The 22,563-nt window shown below is 37.4% G+C and overlaps 1 protein-coding gene across 1 annotated transcript in view; it reads left to right on the top strand.

Moving 5' to 3' along the window:
- Positions 1-19,901, top strand: part of tmem30c (transmembrane protein 30C) — a 138,173-nt gene extending 118,272 nt beyond the window's left edge. The window contains exons 7-11 of the mRNA XM_039744867.1: positions 1,781-1,882; positions 9,448-9,677; positions 9,995-10,058; positions 13,083-13,145; positions 19,227-19,901. Coding sequence (XP_039600801.1) covers positions 1,781-1,882; positions 9,448-9,677; positions 9,995-10,058; positions 13,083-13,145; positions 19,227-19,412 — 645 coding nt within the window. The 3' untranslated portion in view covers positions 19,413-19,901. The remainder of the gene's footprint in view (positions 1-1,780; positions 1,883-9,447; positions 9,678-9,994; positions 10,059-13,082; positions 13,146-19,226) is intronic.
- The last annotated feature ends 2,662 nt before the right edge of the window (positions 19,902-22,563 follow it).

Here is a 22,563-nt window from a genome sequence, read left to right as displayed (position 1 = left end):
TACGTAATTTATATCCAAACAAATAAATTTTTTTCTAGAGACAATTACATCACCCGAGATCTCTGCAGGAATATTTTGGGAAACTCTTAAGGCCTTCTTAAGAGGACAGATTATCTCATATCTTTCCCACAGAAATAAATCCGAAGCCAAGAAAGTAGCAGAGATAAAAAGCGTAAAGAAATGCCGTGTGGGCTGCGTGGGGGGGGGCTTGACCGGACCGGACCGGTTTTGAAGGGTAAGCAGGATGAACTAGAAAAATATATATGAGATTGGTAGGGATGATCCAGGTTTATTAAGACTCATTTCATGTTACTGAATCAGACGATTTAGATTAATCCACCCCACACCCATCTCTTCAAAAATCTTTTTGCAGTAAAGTCTTGTATAACTAGATGCACAGAAGACTTATGTCCTATATTAAAGTGCATTTTTATAATTAAAGTATAGACCACAGGGGTTAACTGTTCATTTTTAGTAACAAAATGAAATTCTGTAAGCTTACTACTCAGTGACCATAAAATACTAAAATAAATAAAATTTATAATAAATACTAATATGCTCCAAATATGGATTGATAATATATATGGCATAACAAAAAATAAAATCTCATAATTATAAGCTGTCATACTTTTTTTTTTTTTTTTATGTAATGTGCCTATCTTAAATGAGGCTTATTCAAAAAAAGAGTAGTTTTTACCATTTCTCTAATAAAAAAAAAAACACACAATCAATTGATATTTGCAGTTAAACACTGCTTAAATGTAAATATACCTGCACTTATAGGTTTTAATGCTTTTTAATTAATAATTACACTACAGCATACTTACTATATTTATACTTTTTTCTTCACTGTATCGGCTAGACAGTCATAATTATTGAAGTGTAATTATAAATATGGATTACCGTTTTAATAATGCAATACTTGTTTCATACCAAAACTTGTAGTGTACCACACACAACAGTAAAATAAACACATTAGAAATCTTTAAAATAGCTGGAAATAAATCGTGTTCATAAGCTGTTTATCAAAAATACACAAGACAAACATACGTAACAGGTTTATAAGTATAAGACATTTTCTGTTAAATTAACAAGACTATTGTTAACTAAGCGGCAATTTTAAATTTGGCGTTATCTTTTCTTTTTCCAAATGAAAAGCTTATGCACTTAAAATAAGCTCACAGTCCAAGCTCGGACAGTATCCTTTTTAATTAAAGAACAAATTCATTAATAGTAGCTTTTCTTGCCGTTGGTTTAACTGCATAGGACATTTCCACTTTCTTAGTTTTTTACTCCACTTTCTTTAACATAGAGGCTAATATTCCAATTGTCACTTACTCTTTGTCATTGTACGTGTACAATTAAATTGTATCTTTTTTTTTAATTATTTTATTGATTTTTAGTAGTACTAGGGTGTTGTACCATGTTAGCCATTATGAATGTAGAGAAAAGCCAAGCAAAATGACACCTTTTATTGTAATCTTTTTAGTTAGCCAATAAAAGGTGTCATTTTGCTTGGCTGTTCTCTACATTGATTTTATTGAAATCGCACAACATTCCGTACAGTTAGATCAATTTTACAAAAACAGGATTGAAAATAAATCAGCCTCCACCCCTGAGAAAGAGAGCACGGGCAGCAGAATATAACTTAAAGCTAGCAAAAATAAGTAAATAGATGAATTAATAAGTGAATAAAGATAAATGGGGAAATATCTGTAATGCTTTAGAAAGCCTTTGTCATTGTATGTGTACAATTAAATTGTATCCGTCTTTTTTTTAGGAAAAATATAAATCTCTTCAAAAGAGACTAAAGGATGAACATCAGAGTTGTGAGCTGTTAATGGCAAAAAATGAGAAGGTTCAAAATGACATCTTTAAACTGGTAAACTTGTATTTTCTTTTTGTATTTTTCCTTTAATTTTCCCTTATCTTATGGAAAGTTTTTATTTATTTATCTTATGCCAAGAACCCTTGAGCTCTTACTTGATCCAGCCAAATTGCCTTGCATCCACCTTCACTACAAGTCAAAATTAATAAAGCTAAACCACAGCAGCATATTTAGTTTGCTTGAAAAATAAAGCTTCTAACAAAATCATGTTGGCTATAATCATAATTGCAGCATGAGTGAAAAAGTAATAGAATTTTGATGAGTAATAGGATTAATCCTACTTGTATTGAAGATTATATGCACTGACCTTTGTTGGAATCATAATCAATAATAGTTTGCTTACCAAAAAGAAGAAACAATACATAATATCAGCTCTTTTACTTTCCTGAAAAAGTGGAAGGTGAAAGTTAAAGGAGTATGATATGCCAAAAATACAAAATTCACTTTTATTTTGCACAGTAAATTTTAAGCTGCATAGAAAAAATTAAATAAACCAGAGTAACATGTAACAAAAATATGCATCTTGCAGTTTGAGTTTATTAATACTGTATACTTAACCTGTAGACTATCTTTAACTAGGTTACTATACTGTAACTCCTAATTGTGGCGCTTTCAGAAGGTTTTAAGCCTGCAGCTAAAAATTTTATTAAATTTAGAGCATATGTGGTTTGTAGTGTATTTTTTGCATAGAAACCAATCAATTAGTAATGTTCAGTAAGTGAACTTTTAAAGCTAAAGATTTTCTTCTTCAACATTTACCATAGCAGATCCAGTTTCTCTCACATTCCACACTCAAGAACATGTCACTATGGGTAGAATTGTAATAGAGAGTCAGAGTGGTGGTGTATGAAATATAGTAGACAGTATTGTGATTGGGTATAGATTCAGCTGGATCCAGTAGCAAGGTCTATGCACATTAACTACCCAAAGCGTGGGCTGCTTAAACAAAGAATCAATATATCTGGTATTACAAGACTCTTCTGCTAATAAATTTGGCTTAAGAGAAATGTAAGAAGCTGTAATTATACTTGGATGCATTACTATAACCCAGAGTCCAATACCAAATAAAGTCCAAGTCAATATTGCACCAATTTGATAAGTGGTAGCCAATCATGGATAAGTGACAAGGAAAACTCTCAATGCTCCCTGTTCTATTTTTTAACAATGCATGGAACTTGAGATTCAAAGAGATACTACAATGTTGCTATTCGCCAGACTTAACCTAGTGTGATCCGTCTTCAGATGGAGATAGATAGATAGATAAAGACTTTATTAATCCCAAGGGGAAATTCACATAATCCAGCAGCAGTATACTGATACAAAGAAACAATATTAAATTAAATAGTAATAAAAATGAAAAATAAATAAATAAAAATAAAAAAGCAGACAATAACTTTGAGTAATGTTAGCATTTACTCCCCTGGGTGGAATTGAAGAGTCGCGTAGTGTGGGGGAGGAACGATCTCCTCAGTCTGTCAGTGGAGCAAGACACTGACAAAAGTCTGTGACTGAAGCTACTCCTCTGCCTGGAAATGACACTGTTCAGTGGATGCAGTGGATTCTTCATGATTGACAGGAGTTTGCTTAATGCCCGTCGTTCTGCCACAGATGTTAAACTGTCCAACTTTACTCCTACAATAGAGCCTGCCTTCTTAACAAGTTTGTCCAGGCGTGAGGTGTCTTTCATCTTTATGCTGCCTCCCCAGCACACCACTGCATAGAAGAGGGCACTCGCCACAACCGTCTGGTAGAACATCTGCAGCATCTTATTGCAGATGTTGGGATGCCAACCTTCTCAGAAAGTATAGTCCGCTCTGACCTTTCTTACATAGAGCATCAGTATTGGCAGTCCAGTCCAATTTGTCATCCAGCTGCACTCCCAGATATTTATAGGTCTGCACACAGTCACCTCTGATGATCATAGGGTCCCTGAGGGGCCTGGGCCTCCTAAAATCCACCACCAGCTCCTTGGTTTTGCTGGTGTTAAGATGTAAGTGGTTTAAGTCGCACCATTTAACAAAGTCTTTGATTAGCTTCCTGTACTCCTCCTCCTGCCCACTCCTGATGCAGCCCACAATAGCAGTGTCATCAGAGAACTTTTGCACGTGACAGGACTCCGAGTCATATTGGAAGTCTGATGTATATAGATTGAACAGGACCGGAGAAAGTACATTCCCCTGTGGCGCTCCTGTATTGCTGACCACAATGTCAGACCTGCAGTTCCCATGACGCACATATTGAGGTCTGTCTGTAAGAGAGTCCAGGATCCATGCCACCAGGTGTGAGTCTACTCCCATCTGTCAGCTTGTCTCTAAGGAGCAGAGGTTGGATGGTGTTGAAGGTGCTAGAGAAGTCCAAAAACATAATTCTTACAGCACCACTGCCTCTGTCCAAGTGGGAGAGGGATCGATGTAGCATATAGATGATGGCATCCTCCGCTCCCACCTTCTCCTGGTATGCGAACTGCAGTGGGTCGAGGGCGTGGCGGACCTTTGGCCTCAGGTGGTGAAGAAGCAGCCGCTCCATGGTCTTCATCAGATGTGATGTCGGAACAACAGGCCGGAAGTCATTCAGCTTCATGCTGTTGTTCTGCAACTTCTGCTCCAGCTTTCTCCTGTACTGCTCTTTCGCTGCCCTGAGCTGGACTCTGAGTTCCTTCTGCACGCGCTTGAGCTCATGCCGATCACCGCCTTTAAAAGCCCTTTTCTTCTGGTTCAAAAGGCCTTTGATGTCACTTGTAATCCATGGCTTGTTTTTAGCATAGCAGCGTACTGTTCTTACTGGAACTACAATGTCCATACAGAAGTTGATGTATTTCGTTGTGCATTCAACAGCCTCTTCAATGTTCTCACTATGTGACCCCAGCAATATATCCCAGTCTGTAGTTCCAAAGCAGTCTCTCAGAGCCTGCTCTGCCTCAGGGGACCACTTCCTGAATGAGCGTGTGGTTGTAGGTAGTTCCCTCACTCTTGGTTTGTAGTGAGGCTGAAGCAGAACCAGGTTATGATCTGCTTTCCCAAGCGCAGGCAGCGGGGTGGCGCTGTATGTGTCTTTAACGTTTACATACAGTAGGTCGATAGTCCTGTTTCCCCGAGTGTTACAATCCACATACTGGGAGAAGGCAGGTAATGTTTTGCCCAGCGTTACATGGTTAAAGTCTCCAGCGATTAGCACAAGTGCCTCAGGGTGCTGCGTTTGTAACTTAGCAACTGCGGAATGGATGATGTCACTCGCTATCTCCGCGTTCGCTTGAGGAACTGAGGAATTGGAGATTTTAACGTTTACATGTCCTGAGTTGCACCACTTTGTATTGACATAGAGAGCGAGTCCTCCTCCTTTCTTCTTCCCGCAGGTACTTGCGTCTCTGTCCGCTCTAACTGTGCTAAACCCGGGTAGCTCCACGTTAGCATCTGGAATGGTAATTGTTAGCCACGTTTTACTAAAACACAGCAAGCTGCATTCTCCGTAGGTTCTGACGTTTTTCACCAGCACAGTTCGTCAATCTTATTTGGTAGTGAGTTCACATTTCTCAGGATCACAGAAGGCACTGACGATTTATAACGCCATTTTCTCTCAAGTTGTCTCGCTTTTATCTTATCTTTTATCTTTGCGCCAGCTCGGCTGCCCTGATATCGTCTTCTTACCTCGTCAGGTAAATAAGGAACCACACCGGCAAGAGCATTTCTTCTCAGTGCTGACTACTTGAATAGGTGAGTCTCGGAGTGTAAAAATCCATGTCAAGTAGTAAAAATAGTAAAAAGTGTCCAGGGAGCAATTCCACATAAAAGAAAGTGGTAGAAGTGATCAGTGAAATAGAGAAAAAAAAAATTGATAAAAAGATGAAGTCATACACGGAGCTGCTGGAAAGGCTGCCACTCGGATGCGGCGCCGGAAATGTCTGAAGGGCTACCTCAGTGGGAAATGCTCAACTAGTGATAAAAACTCCAAGGCAGCTACAGCAGAGTTGGTGTACAAGCAAAATAAAATCGTTTACAACTTACAGAGAAGTTATTTACCTGCTGACAATAATAATAATAATTACCTGCCAGGACAATAATCGTACCCTCAAGGTTAGCCAATCCAAGGAACTCATCATAGACTTCTGGAAGTAGACCACATTCCCATCTACTATATTTTGGTAAGGATGTTGTCAAGGTGCTGAATTTACAGATGCCTGACATGTAAGATTGTACATTATTTTAACATAGCTAAAAAATGCTTTAGAGTAGGATAACTTGGACATAGATAATTGCACAGGTGAGAGAGCTAATTTTTACAGGTATTGAAAGACACATTAATAAAATCTTTAAATAAATAAAACTATCTTGGGGTGCGGGGAAGCATGTCCTTTTCTCCCTCTTTCTAAAACTCAGATGGAAGCTTACCCTGGCAAAATAGGTATAACAATATAACTGTACAGAAATTGCTTTGCAGCAGCTCTGGTCTCACACAGACTAAGCTGCTCAGGTTAAAACCTGAGAGTCTTAACAACTCTGTAAGTGTTTTTCCCATTCTGGAACTTATCTGTTCATGATGTACACACATGCAGCAGACTCCCAAACAGAAGGGAGTGTGCTCTGTGAAATCTGGTAACAAACACATTATTAAAGTATCTGTTTAGTTTTAACCCAGTTCTGAAATTTTCGTGATCTGGTGGTGCAGGGCTAGGGTTCAGATTGGGAGTAGATGTTCCTTGCTTCACAATAGACTAAACATATTTTCTTAATTGAGAAGTATCACAGCCAAATTTTTAGAATTCAGTGTTTAAGCAAGTAATGCTCCGTTCAGCACACATAATAGCTACCAATCCAGAATTTCATGGGCATATGCAAATCACCTATGGGGCTGAGAGGAGGACCTCTTACGCTACCACACTTGCCTATATGTTATAACATCTGTATGAAACAGTGACCTGAATAAAACTAAATGCAAACCTATAACTTTTTAAAATTCTGATCAATTGATTGCACATGCATTCATGATGACACCATCTAGTTTCAGTGAGCTGCTTCATACAGAGAAAGGCATTGACTTTGTGTAAAAGTTCTTCCAAAACATTTAATTTAATTTTTCTTTTACTAGCAATTCATGAGTGTTACCATTCATTCAAGAGTGTTTTGCTGAAACACTCAAGCTGCTGCATACAGACATTTTCTAAAACCACTTGCTGCTGAAATGCTTAGGTGTGAATAGTATCACTGAAAATAATTGCAAATAACATTTCAAAAGATGGAGTGTCTTGTCCAGCAGTAAAATGCTAGAAAAACACTTAGGTGTAAATTGGCCCTTAAAGTGACCGATATTCAGATAGCTTAATGAAGATGGGGTAAATTTTCTTTAAAGCATTATCTTGTGAGGCATTTCCTCACGTGTTCCTCCTTAGAGGGAACATTGCTTAGAATGACTTTGAAGATGGCAAGGTTTTGGCGCTACAGGAAAATGTTTGAAACTCATTTCAGACTTGGCCTTTGTTACAGCAAAAGTTTACCTTATTTATGGTTCATGAGATGAAAAAAGGTGTTTTGAAATTATTTGTGTATGCCAATTTTCATAAAGTTGTTGTTTGCAATTGGAGAAAAGATGCAATTTGTTTATATTACTGTCACTCATTTATGAGGATCCATGCAAGAAAGAATTCCATTATACGGTGTACACTTGGCAATAAACTTAACATGCTTGACGTACAGAATTTAAAAAGTTAGTTCCTCTTTCAATAACCCAGTGTGGGATAATACCACATAGAACATCATACCTTAAGAATGATGAATTTGTCATAATATGCTACACAATTCTCTTATCTTCTGCTAAGATGGAAGAGTCCAAACCAGAGTACTGTAGTGCATGGAATGATTTCCTATACCTTGTGTTTCTGTTGAAATGCTAACCAGAAATGTATAGGAACACAATAAAATTGTAAAATGGACATTACAACTGGTAACCCTGAAAGCTGTTTTAGTGCAGTATGTGAATGAATTTTCTATACAGCCAAGTAATGTTTTCATAAGGTCAGATTTAATTCTTTAGAACAAATCAGTGCTTATTTATAGTTCAGTCAGAGGACAATGTGTTTCAGATAATGTGCAACAATCAAGCACTTATGAAGCAATTGGTTTTCTCCGTGTTGATGTGGGTCATTTTTTAGTATCATTTTTTGATTGGTTAGCATTTTTTTCCCTGCCCAAAATACCATTAGCATGCCTTGTAATAACTATTTATTCAGAGGGCTTGAACCATAATTTGGCCAGATCCAGAAGAGATGGATTTTATCTTTGACACTAATTTTAAGATTTAGCTGCTACATTTCCACATTATCTAAAACCTGCTTTGCCTTTATTCGAAACCTCACAATGTTAAGGTGGTTTATTATTATGTAACATGTAGAAAATGTAGTTATGAAATTGAATCCAGGAAGAATTTACCATTGTATGCTGATCAAATTGTAGTACTTTGAATGAAGTATTAAATAACAGTCTAACTATAATCTATAAAGTGTGTATATACAGGGTTCCTAGTCTCCTGAATTATCTTCCTCTCACTATTAGTGATACCTCCTCAGCATGTAAATCAATGATTAAGCTTTATTATTTTAGATTAAAGCACTCGTGTTAGAGATATTGCTGATGCTGTTCATAATTAGTTTTTAATAATTCTGTCATTTGTTGTGATTGTTAGGTTCTCTTCATATTTCCCTTTTTCTTTAACATTTTCCATCTTCATTCATTTATTGCTTCTGACACTGATGTAGAGCATATAATTATTATTACTGAAAAAAATACAGCCTAACAACTGTTCACCATATTCCACAAGACCTTTCATTAGTTTGCACTTCAGTGCTTAGTAGACTGCACAGCAAAGAACAACCAGAAGGCTAAGGGGAGAGGGAACTGGAAGTTTGTATCAGTGGGCAGTGACTTAATATATTAATAAATTCCATTTGTTAAAAAAAAAAAAAAGTAGAAACAATGTGTTTTTATTGATATGCTTAATCTTTTAGTAAATGTATGTATTTCAGTCTGCTTTGTAGTGTTTTGTATTCGCATGTTAAATTTTTTTTTAATGTGCCCGGTTTGTAAATGTATGAATAGTATTGCCACATGTACAGAGTATAATAAAATTCTTAGTTGCTTATCTGACCAGCATGCAACATGTTGTGTATACTAGTTTGAGAATATAAGTGGAAGTTCACTATCTATATATGATTGTTTTTATTTACCTAAAGTAAATACACATTTTTAAACACTGTAATGTAGTGGTTGGTGCAGGATTCAAGGGTATTACACGCAGTATTACAGTGCACGATGGTGTTTATACATTGGATGTAATGATATGAGAACATAAAAACTGTTGGTCATCATATTCACTTTATTGAATCTGTGTAGTGAATTTATAATTCAGTTTTGTACTTAAGTCTAATGAAATTAGGCCTGTAGGAAGATATGTATAAATAAAGAGAAAAATAATTCAGATATTGCATTTGGAAAATATTTCTGAGTTATGGAAAAAAAAAAAAAAAACTTTTTCTCCCAATTAATTTTGTTCTGATTTTTTTCTTTTCCAAGAAAGGGGATAAGATCAAAATTGTTCAACTAAGCAGAGCCTTTGCAGTTAATTATTTCAATAATCAAAGTAAAGCATCACTGACTGCAGGAGATGAGGCTCTGGAGATTTGTGTTGATCATGTGATAAAAGTTTGTAAGCAAGAAGAATTAGAGCTTGAAATTCTTGAAAAACAGCTAAGACATAAAGAAGATCAACTTCGTTTAAAGAAATTCCAGCAAAAAGAAAACAGGTATTGCAGAATTTAGAATGCTTTATTTCTTTTTTTTCCTCAATGTTTATTAGGTAGGGTTTACCAAAAGGAAATTCAGAAGTTTCCGCTAACCATATTTTCCGATTAAAATAATGAGTCTACAGTACATTCAATTGAAACAATTTAATCAGTCTGACCTTTAGTAGGAATTGTTAAATCTGCTATAAACCGAGACCAGACTGGTGGTATACTAGAGTCAATTGTTTAATTTATCTCCCATATTTATTAAACATACTTATTTTACCGTCTAATGGATTATTTATATTAATGCTTTTTTCTTTTAATTTTTTTTTCAGAAGCAAAAGAATGCTTTTTTCCAACATGAAGACATCATTACAGCAAACTATTCTCAGTGAGAAGGTGACTGTTCTGCCGAAAATGTTTAATTGAAAGAAGTGTTGATATTTTTACTTCTTTTTTTGAGCAGTTATTAAATATAAAATATTTCATACTACTATAATTGGAGGATCCAAAGTAAAATCTTGTTAATTTCCAGATAAAAAAATAAGATTCTTTAAAATTGTTGTGATGTCTAGAACTTTAATGTATTTAAAAGTATTTTGTGTGACATTTTGTTGTAGAATCATATTTACCATAATGCACATGTCTTCTGGTTTAAATGTATATTCCCACATATTAATCACTAGGCAGGTGTAGAAAAAGAAATATCAGTCACTTGTCTGTTTTTCCTTGTACAAACAGTACCCTCTACCATCATTGGCACCCCTTTTGAAAATTAGTAAGAAGAGCTAGAAAAAAATCACTATTTGCTGAAGAACCATCTTGCACAGAAAACATGAGAAACAAAGCCCTCATCAAGAAATACATATATTTAAAAAAAAAAACACCTGTGCCAAAAGTTGTTGGCATCCTTGGAAATTAATGTGAAACGATGTAACTGAAGCATGTTTCCCATTTAAATTGGACATGGTTAAGTTGATTGGAGTGTATAGGAACTTTCCAGCTGAAATCGATGACTTCCTGATTAACTTGGATACAAATGTGAGGAGACACAGAACATCATGGCAAAGAAAAGAGAGCACTCAATCCAAAAGAGGGAGAAGTGTGTTGCCCTTCATAACTCCGGGAATGGTTATTAAAAAATATCTACTCGCCTCAAAATGCCAATTTATACAGTTAGGGCAATAATAAAAATGTGGTTATCAATTGGAACTGTAACAAACTTGCCTGGAAGAGGACCCAAGTTTATTTTACCCCCACATACAGTGAGAAGGATGTTAAGACAGGCAATATCTCCAAGGATCACTGTTGGGGAATTGCAAGAAAAAGAAAAATCCTGGGTTATCAAGTCTCCAGAACCACCACCAGACAGCATCTCCATGCCAGTAGATTATTTGGAAGACATGCCAGAAAGAAGCCTTTTCTGTCAGTTATCCACAAACTTAAATGCCTGAAGTTTATAAAACGTTACTGCAATTTTAACTGGAATCGTGTTCTATGGTATAATGAAACAAAAATTGAACATTTTTGGCAATAAACATGTAAAGTAGGTTTGGTGCGAAAAGAAGGATGGCTGTAATGAAAAGAACCTTGTCCCAACTGTAAAATATGGTTGAGGTTTTGTGATGTTATGGGGCTCTTTTTCCTCCAAAGGCCCTGGAAACATTGCTAGGGAACCTGGCATCATGGATTCCGTGAAATATCAGGATATTTTAAATCAAAACCTGGCTGCCTCTCCTGGAAACTAAACCTGGGTTGTCATTGGATCTTCCAGCAGGATAATGATCTGAAACACGTGACCAAATCAACCCTGCAATGGTTAACTGACCACAAAATTCCCTGACCTGAATATTGAAAACCTGTGGAGTGTGCTGAAGAGGAGAGAACACAGGATAGGGCCTAGGACCCTGGATAATATGGAGTGATTATATAAAGAAGAATGGTCTCAGATGCCATGCTCGGTCTTCTCCAACCTTATAAAAGGTTACAAGGGAAGGCTCCGTGCTGTTATATTGGCAAAGGGAGGTTGTACAAGCATTAAATGCCAACAATTGTGCCACTGTGTTTTTGTTAAAAATTGTTTCTTGATGAAGGCTTTGTTTTTCTTTAAATTAACTTTAATTTAAAAGTCAGATGTTTCTCATTTTTTCAGTGCAAGATGATGGTTCTTCAGTAGTGATTTTATTTTTTTTTCCTTTCTAACCCTTACTAATTTTTACAAGGGATGCCAATAATAGTGGAGGGCTCTGAATTTTCACAATATTCACCTGGCAATTATCTGCATGGTATGCTTCAATTCGTTTGAATTAGTATTCCACTGTAAAACATTCAAAACCGTAAGCAACAAGGTACAACAGCACATTGATTGATTAGTATCTAAGTAAGTTAAAGAAAACACACACAAAAGAGATGTTATTGACCCCTTACTGTAATTATTTAGAGTAAATCATAAATCCATCCATTATCCAACCCACTATATCCTAACTACAGGGTATGGGTAAATCACAGTATAGTATATAGGAAATTAACAAATACCCATATCAACTCCAGATTTAACTAAAGAAACCTAATCCAGTAATAACTTGGATACAAGTGATGGTCAAGCTCAGATGTTTGTTGATAAGATTTTACTTCTAATAGAAAAAAATAAACAAATTGAATACTTCATGCAGTATGTACAAAATGTTCTTAATGTACTACACAACTAGAACAGTCTTGTCAGGTGATATGCAAAATGCTATAGAAGTAAATATTTGTTAGTTGGTCAAATAGTTGCATTTATCATTTTCATGACATTCATGATGGGGTATTTATGAAATATTAAAGGGGGAAGTTTCCCATCTACAGGAAGACCACTTTAATGCCAAGAAATTTCATAAACACAAATGAGACAATCTACCTTATTAATTTTAGTGTTTTGTTTTTTTTTTTTGTCTTCTTCAAAATCTTGAAATTATTATTGAGTAATTCTTATTAAGAAATGGTTGTGAGGGCAAGACAAAACCTTTTATTCTGTTGGAAACCAGGCATTTCCAGGCAGGTGTAGCGCAAGTGCATTGAGAAGGGTGGAGACTGCATTGAGAAATGACATAATCAGTTTTGTTAAGGTTTGTTCCATTGTCATTTATCTTGACTCCCCCTTGTATAAGACCCCTGTTGTAATCAAAATGTGGTTTAGTGGTTTGGTAAGTGAACTTAAAATCATAAACACTCCTATTCATATTTTGCCTTTACCATAACATTATCAACTATATATTGGGTTTGTGCTGGAATGAGCTTTGGTTCCCAAATCTTTGGTCAAGAAAGTGGATTCAGAAAATCTATGGAAGAATCCTGTAGCATTGGGGCACTAGTGTCATCTCTCTCTCAAAAAGTTAGTGTCTAATACTTTAATAAATAAAATTAGTAAATTCTGTGTTTCAGGAGCATGTTAAGAGTCTGGAGAAAAATCTGATCAGTCTTCAAAAAACACTGAATGAAAGGCAGGTAAGTTGTGGTTATGTAGTAATTATCATATTGGTTAGCATGTTACTGTGCATCATGTAATTTGTGAATTCTGAACATTTGTTGAGGAGAACTTTTCTCATTCTTGATTTTAAGGGCTACTGTTTATTGCCATAGTCCATGTAATACATTCAGGCAGATTCCAGGTTGTAAGTTAATTAAAACAGTAGTGTTTGTTTTTTAATTTTAAAATGATGGCTAAATTGAAACCTCCAATTGTACACAATGCAACTGAGAAATTTCAAGTACTGTATAAGAATTTTTGTTTCTTTGATTATTTGGAGTGGTAGGTACAAAGCAGCCTTTCAGTACAATGGTTCACAAGTGCCTGTTTGATTTTGTTGATTCCAAAACCGCTACATCCCACATTTATCATGGAGAGTACCACTGTGTAAATGTAGCCTACTTGTCCTCTTCCTCTGCATTTTCACACTTCATCATGACAGCTTCCTTTACTGCTCTTGCCCACTAATGGGTCCTGGTGTTGACTTCTTTACAAGCACCAGCAACCAACTACTTGCAGAACTTTACAGCTGCCACCCCTTGAACAAAGTCCACTCAGACCCTTTGTACTTAACCTCTCCAGATATGCAGGAGAAGCTCTTAGGAGTAACTCATCCCAAATAGAGGCATCCACAACTTATTTCTTAAAACTTTCTACATCCATACATCGTAGCTTGTCAGCAAATGGTGATCAGTTCATCACTTCATACAGTTTTTTTAGTACCTCTTATTCTCAGACATGCCTAATCCATTTCGGCGTCATGGTGGCCTGGAGGCTATTTTGGCATCACTGGGCAAAAGCAAGAAGATAACCCTGGACAGGTTTCATTACAGGGCTCATTTACACAGGTTCCAATTTGGATTTGCCAGCTAGCCCAAGTTAGTCTATGTGAATGTGGTAGGAAAATCCATGCCGACATTGGAAATAAACTACACTTTGCCAATGGTCTTGACCCCAAGACATTTGATCCTTTGACCTTAAATCAGATGACAAAGCTAACTTGGTTTTTGATCTTTGACACAAGATATTCTGACTACAAGGATGCCAGTAAGGGTATCTCTTAACACAATACAGTAATTCCTTGCTATATCGCGCTTCGACTTTAGCGGCTTCACTCCATTGCGGATTTTAAATGTAAGCAAGTCTAAATATATATCATGGATTTTTCGCTGGTTTGCGGATTTCTTCGGACACTGGGTCTTTTAATTTATGGTACATGCTTCCTTAGTTTGTTTGCCCAGTTGATTTCATACAAGGGACGCTATTGGCAGATGGCTTAGAAGCTACCCAATCAGAGCATGTATTACATATTAACTAAAACTCCTCAATGATATACGATATGCTTCCCGCGTGGTGCTTGATGGTTTGCTTTTCTCTGTCTTTCTCAGTCTATCTAACATTCTCTGCGCCTGACGATGGGGGTGTGAGCAGAGGGGCTGTTTGCACAGAGGATACGGACGCTCCTCTTAAAAATGCCGCTTTATCGCGGTGCTTTGGCATACTTAAAAGCCCAAAAGCACGTATTGATTTTTTGATTGTTTTCTTTTCTCTCTCTCTCTCTCTCTCTCTCTGGCATTCTCTGCTCCTGGCATGCATACCTTTGAAGAGAAGATATGTTTGCATTATTTTAATTGTGAGAATGAACTGTCATCTCTGTCTTGTCATGGAGCACAGTTTAAACTTTTGACTAAAGGGTGTTATTTCATGTCTAGAGGGCTCTAATAATGTTAACAGTGTGGGAGAGTTTAGGGCTTAAAATTAAATAAAAATAACCATACAAAAATATGGTTTCTACTTCGCGGATTTTCATCTATTGGGGGGGTTCTGGAACTCAACCCCTGCGATCGAGGAGGGATTACTGTATTCAGATCACTCAAGCCATTCCAGCCAATCATGCCCCACCAGTAATCTGTATCACACATTATGAGAGCACTGAAATCTGGCATTAGGACTGCAGAGTCAGAGATGGTACCCTTTAAAGCACTAAATCCAATATTTTTCAAAATGCTGAATACTCTGATTAGCTGTTCATTTCTTGCACACAAACAGGACACCAAGCTTACTTCTCTTCAACTTAAAGTGGCATTGAGGTACAGATGACATCAATCTGATACCCAGTATCAATATCGTAAAATGTTGGGTATGTTCCAAAAAAAGAAAATTAAGAATCCAATCAAATTCTCCAACAAATTTGGTCATTTTATTGATGAAACAGTACCAGTGTCTCAGCTTGTGTAAAAGAAATGGGCAGTCACACTGACCTTTAGGAGAAAAAAGAAGTGATAGCTATGCAACTAATAATGATGATGATGATGATGACTGCATTTATTGCGTTTGTGCAATCTTTGGGGATTTTTGTCTGGACTTAAAATGTACATTACAGGTAGTGTGTTGTGTATCCAGTTCCACTTTCTTATTCATCACAGCACTTTGTGAACATAATAATATAAGCATTAATAATAGTTCCAAATGTGTAGCAATTAGAATTTCAAATTTTCATTAAACCTACAAGTACTTTCGAGTGTATGCTTGTTTTAATATAAATATTTGAACCTTAATTTTTGGCTAATTTGACAAAAGAACCCAATTATATTTCCAAGTTTCAGTACAGTATGTGTGGATCTATCCCACTGTTGCCACTCAAACTTCATCCTTCACCTTCTGAGTGGAGTGCCCTCCTGAGAGCTTCACACGACTTCTTTATGGACTAAGACTTATTTAGATAAATGGGCCAGCCAACCATTGGTTGAGCAACAGCATAAATCACTCTCAGGAGAGTGCTGTCCAATATTTCTGTTCCTGCAAGGGTGACTTTGACTTAAAAAGGCTCATTACTTGATTCATCTGTGTCTGGTCCGTCCACTTAGACCAGTTTGCCATGATTATCCCTGTCAGAAATACATACATCCAAGTAACACAGCTGTACGGATCATTGAGACAAGCAGTCCCACCATCATGCAAAGGTCACAGTTTTAAAAAGGGTTTATTTATCACTAGCAAAATACCTGCGCTTCGCAGCGGAGAAGTAGTGTGTTAAAGAAGTAATGAAAAAGAAAAGGAAACATTTTGAAAATAACGTAACATGATTGTCAATGTAATTGTGTTGTCATTGTCATGAGTGTTGCTTATATATATATATATATATATATATATATAGATATAGAGATATAGAGAGAGAGATAGATAGAGATATATATCTACATATATAGATAGAGATATATATATCTCTACATATATTAGGGGTGGGACTCAATTAAAAAAAAATAATTAGAGGCTGTGTAATAATTAATCTTGATTAATCGTATGTAATCACACGTGAAAATTTGCCCCAAATCGCAATTTTTTTTTTTAATTTAAAAGGGTTTTAGTGGGCTTACAGAATCAAATAATAGACATGGACATGAATATTGTAAACTCAAGCTCTTTTAATTTCTGAAAAAAAAATGCTTTTAAACTGCATTTCAATTCAAAACAGAAAGAAAAATATCATCCCTGGCTAAAATTGGGCAGACTTAAAAATAAAGTGGTAGTTTAAGTACTTTAAGTACATTTTCAGAATGGTATTGTCTTTAAATAATAATAACCAAAATTTCAACAAAGTGCAGTTTTTCTTCTTAAAAAAATAAGTCAGAAACATAAAATGTAATTTGACCAGTTTAATCTTTAAACTCTGAGTAACCTTAGCCAAAATTATTTTGTACATTAGGCTAAAACAGTGTGATCATTGAACATTATGTAATTACTAACGGTCACGGAAGTCCAATGATCCCCAGTAAGAGCCACAAAGTCCGCTTTCTGTAATGCATCTAATTTTGCTTGCTTTTCAGTGTGCACAAAACCATGCTTTTATCAAGGCTTCGCTCGGGTAGTCTTTTGAAATGAAATTTTCCTCTGATCAGTTGTAGGAACGCGCTTTATTCCGACTCTAACATTTTTGTAGCTCTGATGTGTGCATCAATGTAATTGATGTACCAGGAAATCATGCATTGACAAAAGTTCCTCTTTGCTTGGAATTGAAAGTGTGATTAAATGCGTAATTTTTTTTAACGCGTTATGGAGTACATGCATCAAGCTTCTCAGCTGTGCTTGTGCTAAGAAAAGGAAACATTTTAAAAATAACGTAACATGTTTCTGCGTTAACCGCATATTTTTTCATACGTCTCAAACCAAGGGGATGAGAGGGTAAAATGAATCGTGAAGCGCGTGTACATACTCAGTGCATCCCCTCTCAGGAATCGAACCTCGAATGTCGGCGCTAGAGGCGAAGCCTATTTATGTCTATTTGAGAGTATGTGTATATATACATACCATATATATATATATATATATATATATATATATATATATATATATATATATATATATATATATATATATATATATATATATATACACACCCGCGTATCGCAGCGGAGAAGTAGTGTGTTAAAGAAGTTGTGAAAAAGAAAAGGGAACATTTTAAAAATAACGTAACATGATTGTCAATATACAGTAATTGTTTTGTGAGTGTTATTGAGTGTTGCTGTCATCAAGGATTTGATTATTTGTAGGATGTGTTGTGTTCAAGTTACATTCCGTGTTTGTCGATCGTTGTAAAGATAACAGGTTTTATTCATCGATTCGTTTCTTACTGCATCAATAAACCGCTCGTCTTCCTCTTTATCTGAGACATGACACACTACATGCACAGGTTTTTTTTTTACACTGTCTTCCTTTAGCGGGACATTGACTTTTTCCACCATGTGCTTTGTTTCCGCAGTAGCTGCACTTATGAATATGCTTGTATGTATCAGACGCTTCATATTTTTTTGCTGCCTTCTCAATTGTGTAATTCGGTTTTGTTCAGCACTCTTTGGAACTGTTGCTTTTTGTCTGTGCACTGCGTCACTTCACGTGAGCCACTCGGTGTACATGCATCGAAGTTTCCCAGCTGTGCTGGTGCCATGTCGTGCTATGTCCACGGCTGTATTTAATGTTAGCTAAGACACGCCACTTAAAACTTTCTCTCAGTTTCGCTGAGAAACCCACAGTCCTTCACCCGTGAATATTTAGCGGCAGTGTTTCTATTGGATTGCCGCTGACGGACGGCCTTATATGGGCAGGCACTAAATTACAAATGCCAGCGGCAGCCTGTCTATGAGCTTAATTTAAACTTTAGGTTTAGACCGTGCTTTGTTTCCGAAGTAGCAGCACTCATGAATATGGTTGTATATGTCACTCGCTCGCTTCTTATTGTTTCGCTGCCTTCTCAATTATATAATGCATGTTTTCTTCAGCGCTTTTTGGAGCTCTTCCTGGTTTTCTACGTACTACGTTGACAGTCAGTTCACGTGATTACGTGGGAGGCGTGATGATGTCACACGAAACTCCGCCCCCCACAGCTTTCGAGCTCAACTCCATTACAGTAAATGGAGAAAAATAGCTTCCAGTTATGACCATTGCGCGTAGAATTTCGAAATGAAACCTGCCCAACTTTTGTAAGGAAGCTGTAAGGAATGAACCTGCCAAATTTTAGCCTTCTACGTACACGGGAAGTTGGAGAATTAGTGATGAGTCAGTGAGTGAGTCAGTCAGTGAGGGCTTTGCCTTTTATTAGTATAGATTTTAAGAATATTCGTAGGAGCTGATTTTGTTTGTGTCAATGTGTTGAAGCTCTCACCTAGCTGTTTAAAATATTTGTTAAGTGTTAGACTTATAAACTTAAAAATCAAGTTCAGGAAAAATAGTCTTTTCGCAGCATTAGAGACACTAAATCTATAAATTAAAATTTTAAAACATTTTGAAATATTTGTTACAGAATAATACATATATTTTACAGAAATAATATTTTGTACAAATGTTAATTGGTTATTGGCAGAACACCTTGGTAAATAAAGCAAAGTTTTAACAGAAAATTTTATCTAGAATCACCAATTTTAAGAGTGAAAAACACCTGTCCAGGTGCTTGTTTGAAAGTTCCTATAAATAAAACTATTAATAACTGGAATAACACTGGAATGAGATCTGTAGAAACTGGATATTGTTATATTTCTCATGTTATCTTTCTCTCTTGTCTACAGGAACAGTTAGATGACCTTAAACGGCAAAAGCGTGATTTGCAAAGAAACATGAAACATGACAAACCAGATATGAAAATAAAGGTGGATTTTGCCAGAATTGACAGAAGAGTAAACTGTATTGCAAAGAGAAGAGAAATCTTTTTAGAGAGACAGAAGATTTTAGCAAGACTTAAGCTGTTGATATAGTGTTCACAGGTGATGCTGGGTAATTTTAAGGAGAGTGTTTTTGCAATATAAAACTTATTTAATTAAGGTTCTTTTAGGGCATAAGACATTGAAGTTGTGTGCCTTTTTATATGCATACATTTTGGGAGTTTGTTCTGCATTTTTGCTCTGTTGAGCCATAGGTCATGGTAACATCTTAAGATATTACTTAATGGTGGTTTCAAATTCAAAGTTCAAAAATATTTTTCTTGGTAAAATGTGCAATTTGGTAGTATTTTTTAAAAAGGTCCACCAGATGGCAACCTTCGACAGTCTACCTGAGCAATATTATTCTAAATCATTTAAAGCAGACTGGTAGAATACTAGAATTTATCATTTTTTCAAATGTTTATAGTTGACTTTCAACAGATAAACCACAGTATGTTATCTGCACTGTCTTATTCTGATTGTGTTATTCTGTTTCTATGTTGTATTAGTTTTTTTCTCTCATAAATTAAATATTGAATTTTTCCAGTGTTTAGTGTTAATCTTTGTTCGTCTTTGTCAACTAGTATAAGAAAAGAAGTAGATTTAAGTGATAGTAGTACGCAGACATACATTTACAAGCAGCAAATCTTGCTCGATTTCCAAAGAATCTGCACCGAAATATCCACTGAGGTGAGAGACGCTTCGCAGCCTTTGCTTACTTTGGCAGCCTGAGAAGCTGAGCTGACGAAAACGCAAGCGCAGCAATCAGAAGCAGAAACAAGGGAAATGCGGCAGTGTTAGCACAAGGCTAAAAACTAACCCCACCAGACCTGCGATACCGTCCATTTTGCTCGCGAATGTCCAATCGCTGGACAACAAGCTGAATTATATAAAGCTGCAGCAGGCCAAGCAGTGGAAATGAGAGACTGTTGCATCTTTATTTTCACTGAGACATGGCTCCAGGAAAACATTGCATACTTGGCCATCGAGCTAGTTGGACTGACCATCTTCCAAGCAGAGATGCCTCTTGGTCCGGTTAGAGGTTGGGGGGACTGGTGTTTACGTGAACAGAGAGTGGTGTATGAACGCTGCCTCAGTTGCGCGACACTGCTTCCCGCTGATCGAGGTTTTATCGGTAAAGTGTCGGCCTTTCTACCTGCCAAGAGAATACAGTTGCGTGCTAGTGGTTGCCGTCTACCTCCCACCTACCACAAATGCTAACCAGATGCTAGCAGAACTCTACGAGATCTTCAGCAAACTGCAAACGACGCACCCGGAGGCATTTTTCATTATTGCTGGAGAATTCAATCATGCCAAGTTGAAGTCAGTTCTCCCAAAATTCTGTGACTGGCTACATCTCAAAATGCATAGAGGATGTTACTGTTACCAAGAATGTTACCACAAGAGCCAACCAAAAGCCCTGGATGACGAGAGAAGTGCACAAGCTGCTCAAGATCAGAAGTGACACCTTCAGATCTGGAGACAAGGCTGCCCTCAGGGTGACCAGAGCCAGCCTGTCTCACGCCATAAGGAGCACTAAGTGGGCATATGCACAGAGGATCAACAAACAATTCAGCAGCACCAGAGACACACGACGTATGTGGCAGGGCATTCAGACAATTACAAACTACCAGCCCAACCCACACAGCAGCGATGGTGATACCTCCCTTCCAGATGAGCTGAACAACTCCTTCGCATGGTTTGAGGTGCAGAACAAAGAGTCTACGAGAAAAGCAACACTTCTCTCCACTGACCAGCTACTCTGTCTCTCCATAACTGACGTGAAGAGGAGTCTATCCAGAGTCAATCCACACAAGGCTGCAGGACCTAACAACATACCTGGTCGTGTGCTCAAAGAATGTGCCAGTCAACTGGCTGGTGTCCTCACAAACATCTTCAACACATCTCTGAGCCAGTCAGTCCCAGCATGCTTCAAGTTGACCACCATCATACCAGTGCCGAAGAAGCCATCAGTGACATGATTGAATGACTACCGACCAGTTGCACTCATACCAATCATAATGAAGTGCTTCAAAAGGTTTGTCATGTCACACATAAAGACTAATCTCCCTGCCTCCTTTGACCCTCTTCGGTTTGCATACCGCTCAAACGGGTCACTGAGGATGCCATATGCACTGCCCTTCACCTCTCCCTGGCACATCTGGATAAAAAAGACGCACATGTCAGAATGCTATTCATAGACTGTAGCTGTGCCTTCAACACAATCATCCCTCAAAAGCTGGTTGTAAAACTGAGCAGGTTGGGCCTGATCACCACCCTCTGCAATTGGATCCTGGACTTCTTGACAGAGAGGCCCAAGTCAGTTTGGATAGGCTGCAACACCTCCAGCAACATCACACTGAGCACTGGAGCGCCACAGGGCAGCTTGTTTAGTCCTCTGCTGTTCACCCTGCTGACTCACAACTGCACAGCCACGCACAACACCAACCACATCATCAAGTTTGCAGATGACAACGGTGCTGGGTCTGATAAGCAGGGATGATGAAACAGCATACAGAGATGAGATGGAATGGATGTCTGCATGGTGCGAAGACAACAATCCATCTCTCAATGTTCGCAAGACAAGAGAGATAATCGACTTCAGAAAATCACATCCTACTCGCATCCCAGTCAGCATCAACAGTTTAGATGTGGAGACTGTTAGGAGTACCAAGTTCCTCGGTGTGCACATAACTGAGGAACTTGCGTGGACACAACACCTCATCACTAATCAAGAAAGCCCAGCAAAGACTACACTTCCTGGGGCAGCTGAAGCGAGCAAGTCTTCCCCCTTCCATCCTCACCGTGTTCTACAGAGGCACCATTGAGAGTGTTCTGACCAGTTGCATCACTGTCTGGTATGGCAACTGCAGCAGATCTGACTTCAAGCGCCTGCAGAGAACATTATTGGGGTGCCTCTCCCTTCACTACAGGACATATTTTACAAACGCAGTGTCCTCCAGGCCTGCAGCATTGTGCAGGACCCCCCTTACACCCCTCACATGGACTTTTCACACTTCTGCCATCCAAGAGAAGATACTGCAGCAGCAAAGCCAAATCTGTCAGGCTGCAGGATAGTTTTTACCCCCAAACTGTCGGACTCCTTAACACCATGCTGCTCCCTGGGATCTTCCACACTGCCTCAACCACCTCTGAAAATACTTTCCTGCAAAGACGAGTATGCATGTAGAAAAGAACTGAAAAT

Source organism: Polypterus senegalus, chromosome 2 (genome assembly GCF_016835505.1).
Source record: "Polypterus senegalus isolate Bchr_013 chromosome 2, ASM1683550v1, whole genome shotgun sequence".
Taxonomy (NCBI): Eukaryota; Metazoa; Chordata; class Cladistia; order Polypteriformes; family Polypteridae; genus Polypterus; species Polypterus senegalus.
This window is presented reverse-complemented; position numbering and strand designations above follow the sequence as displayed.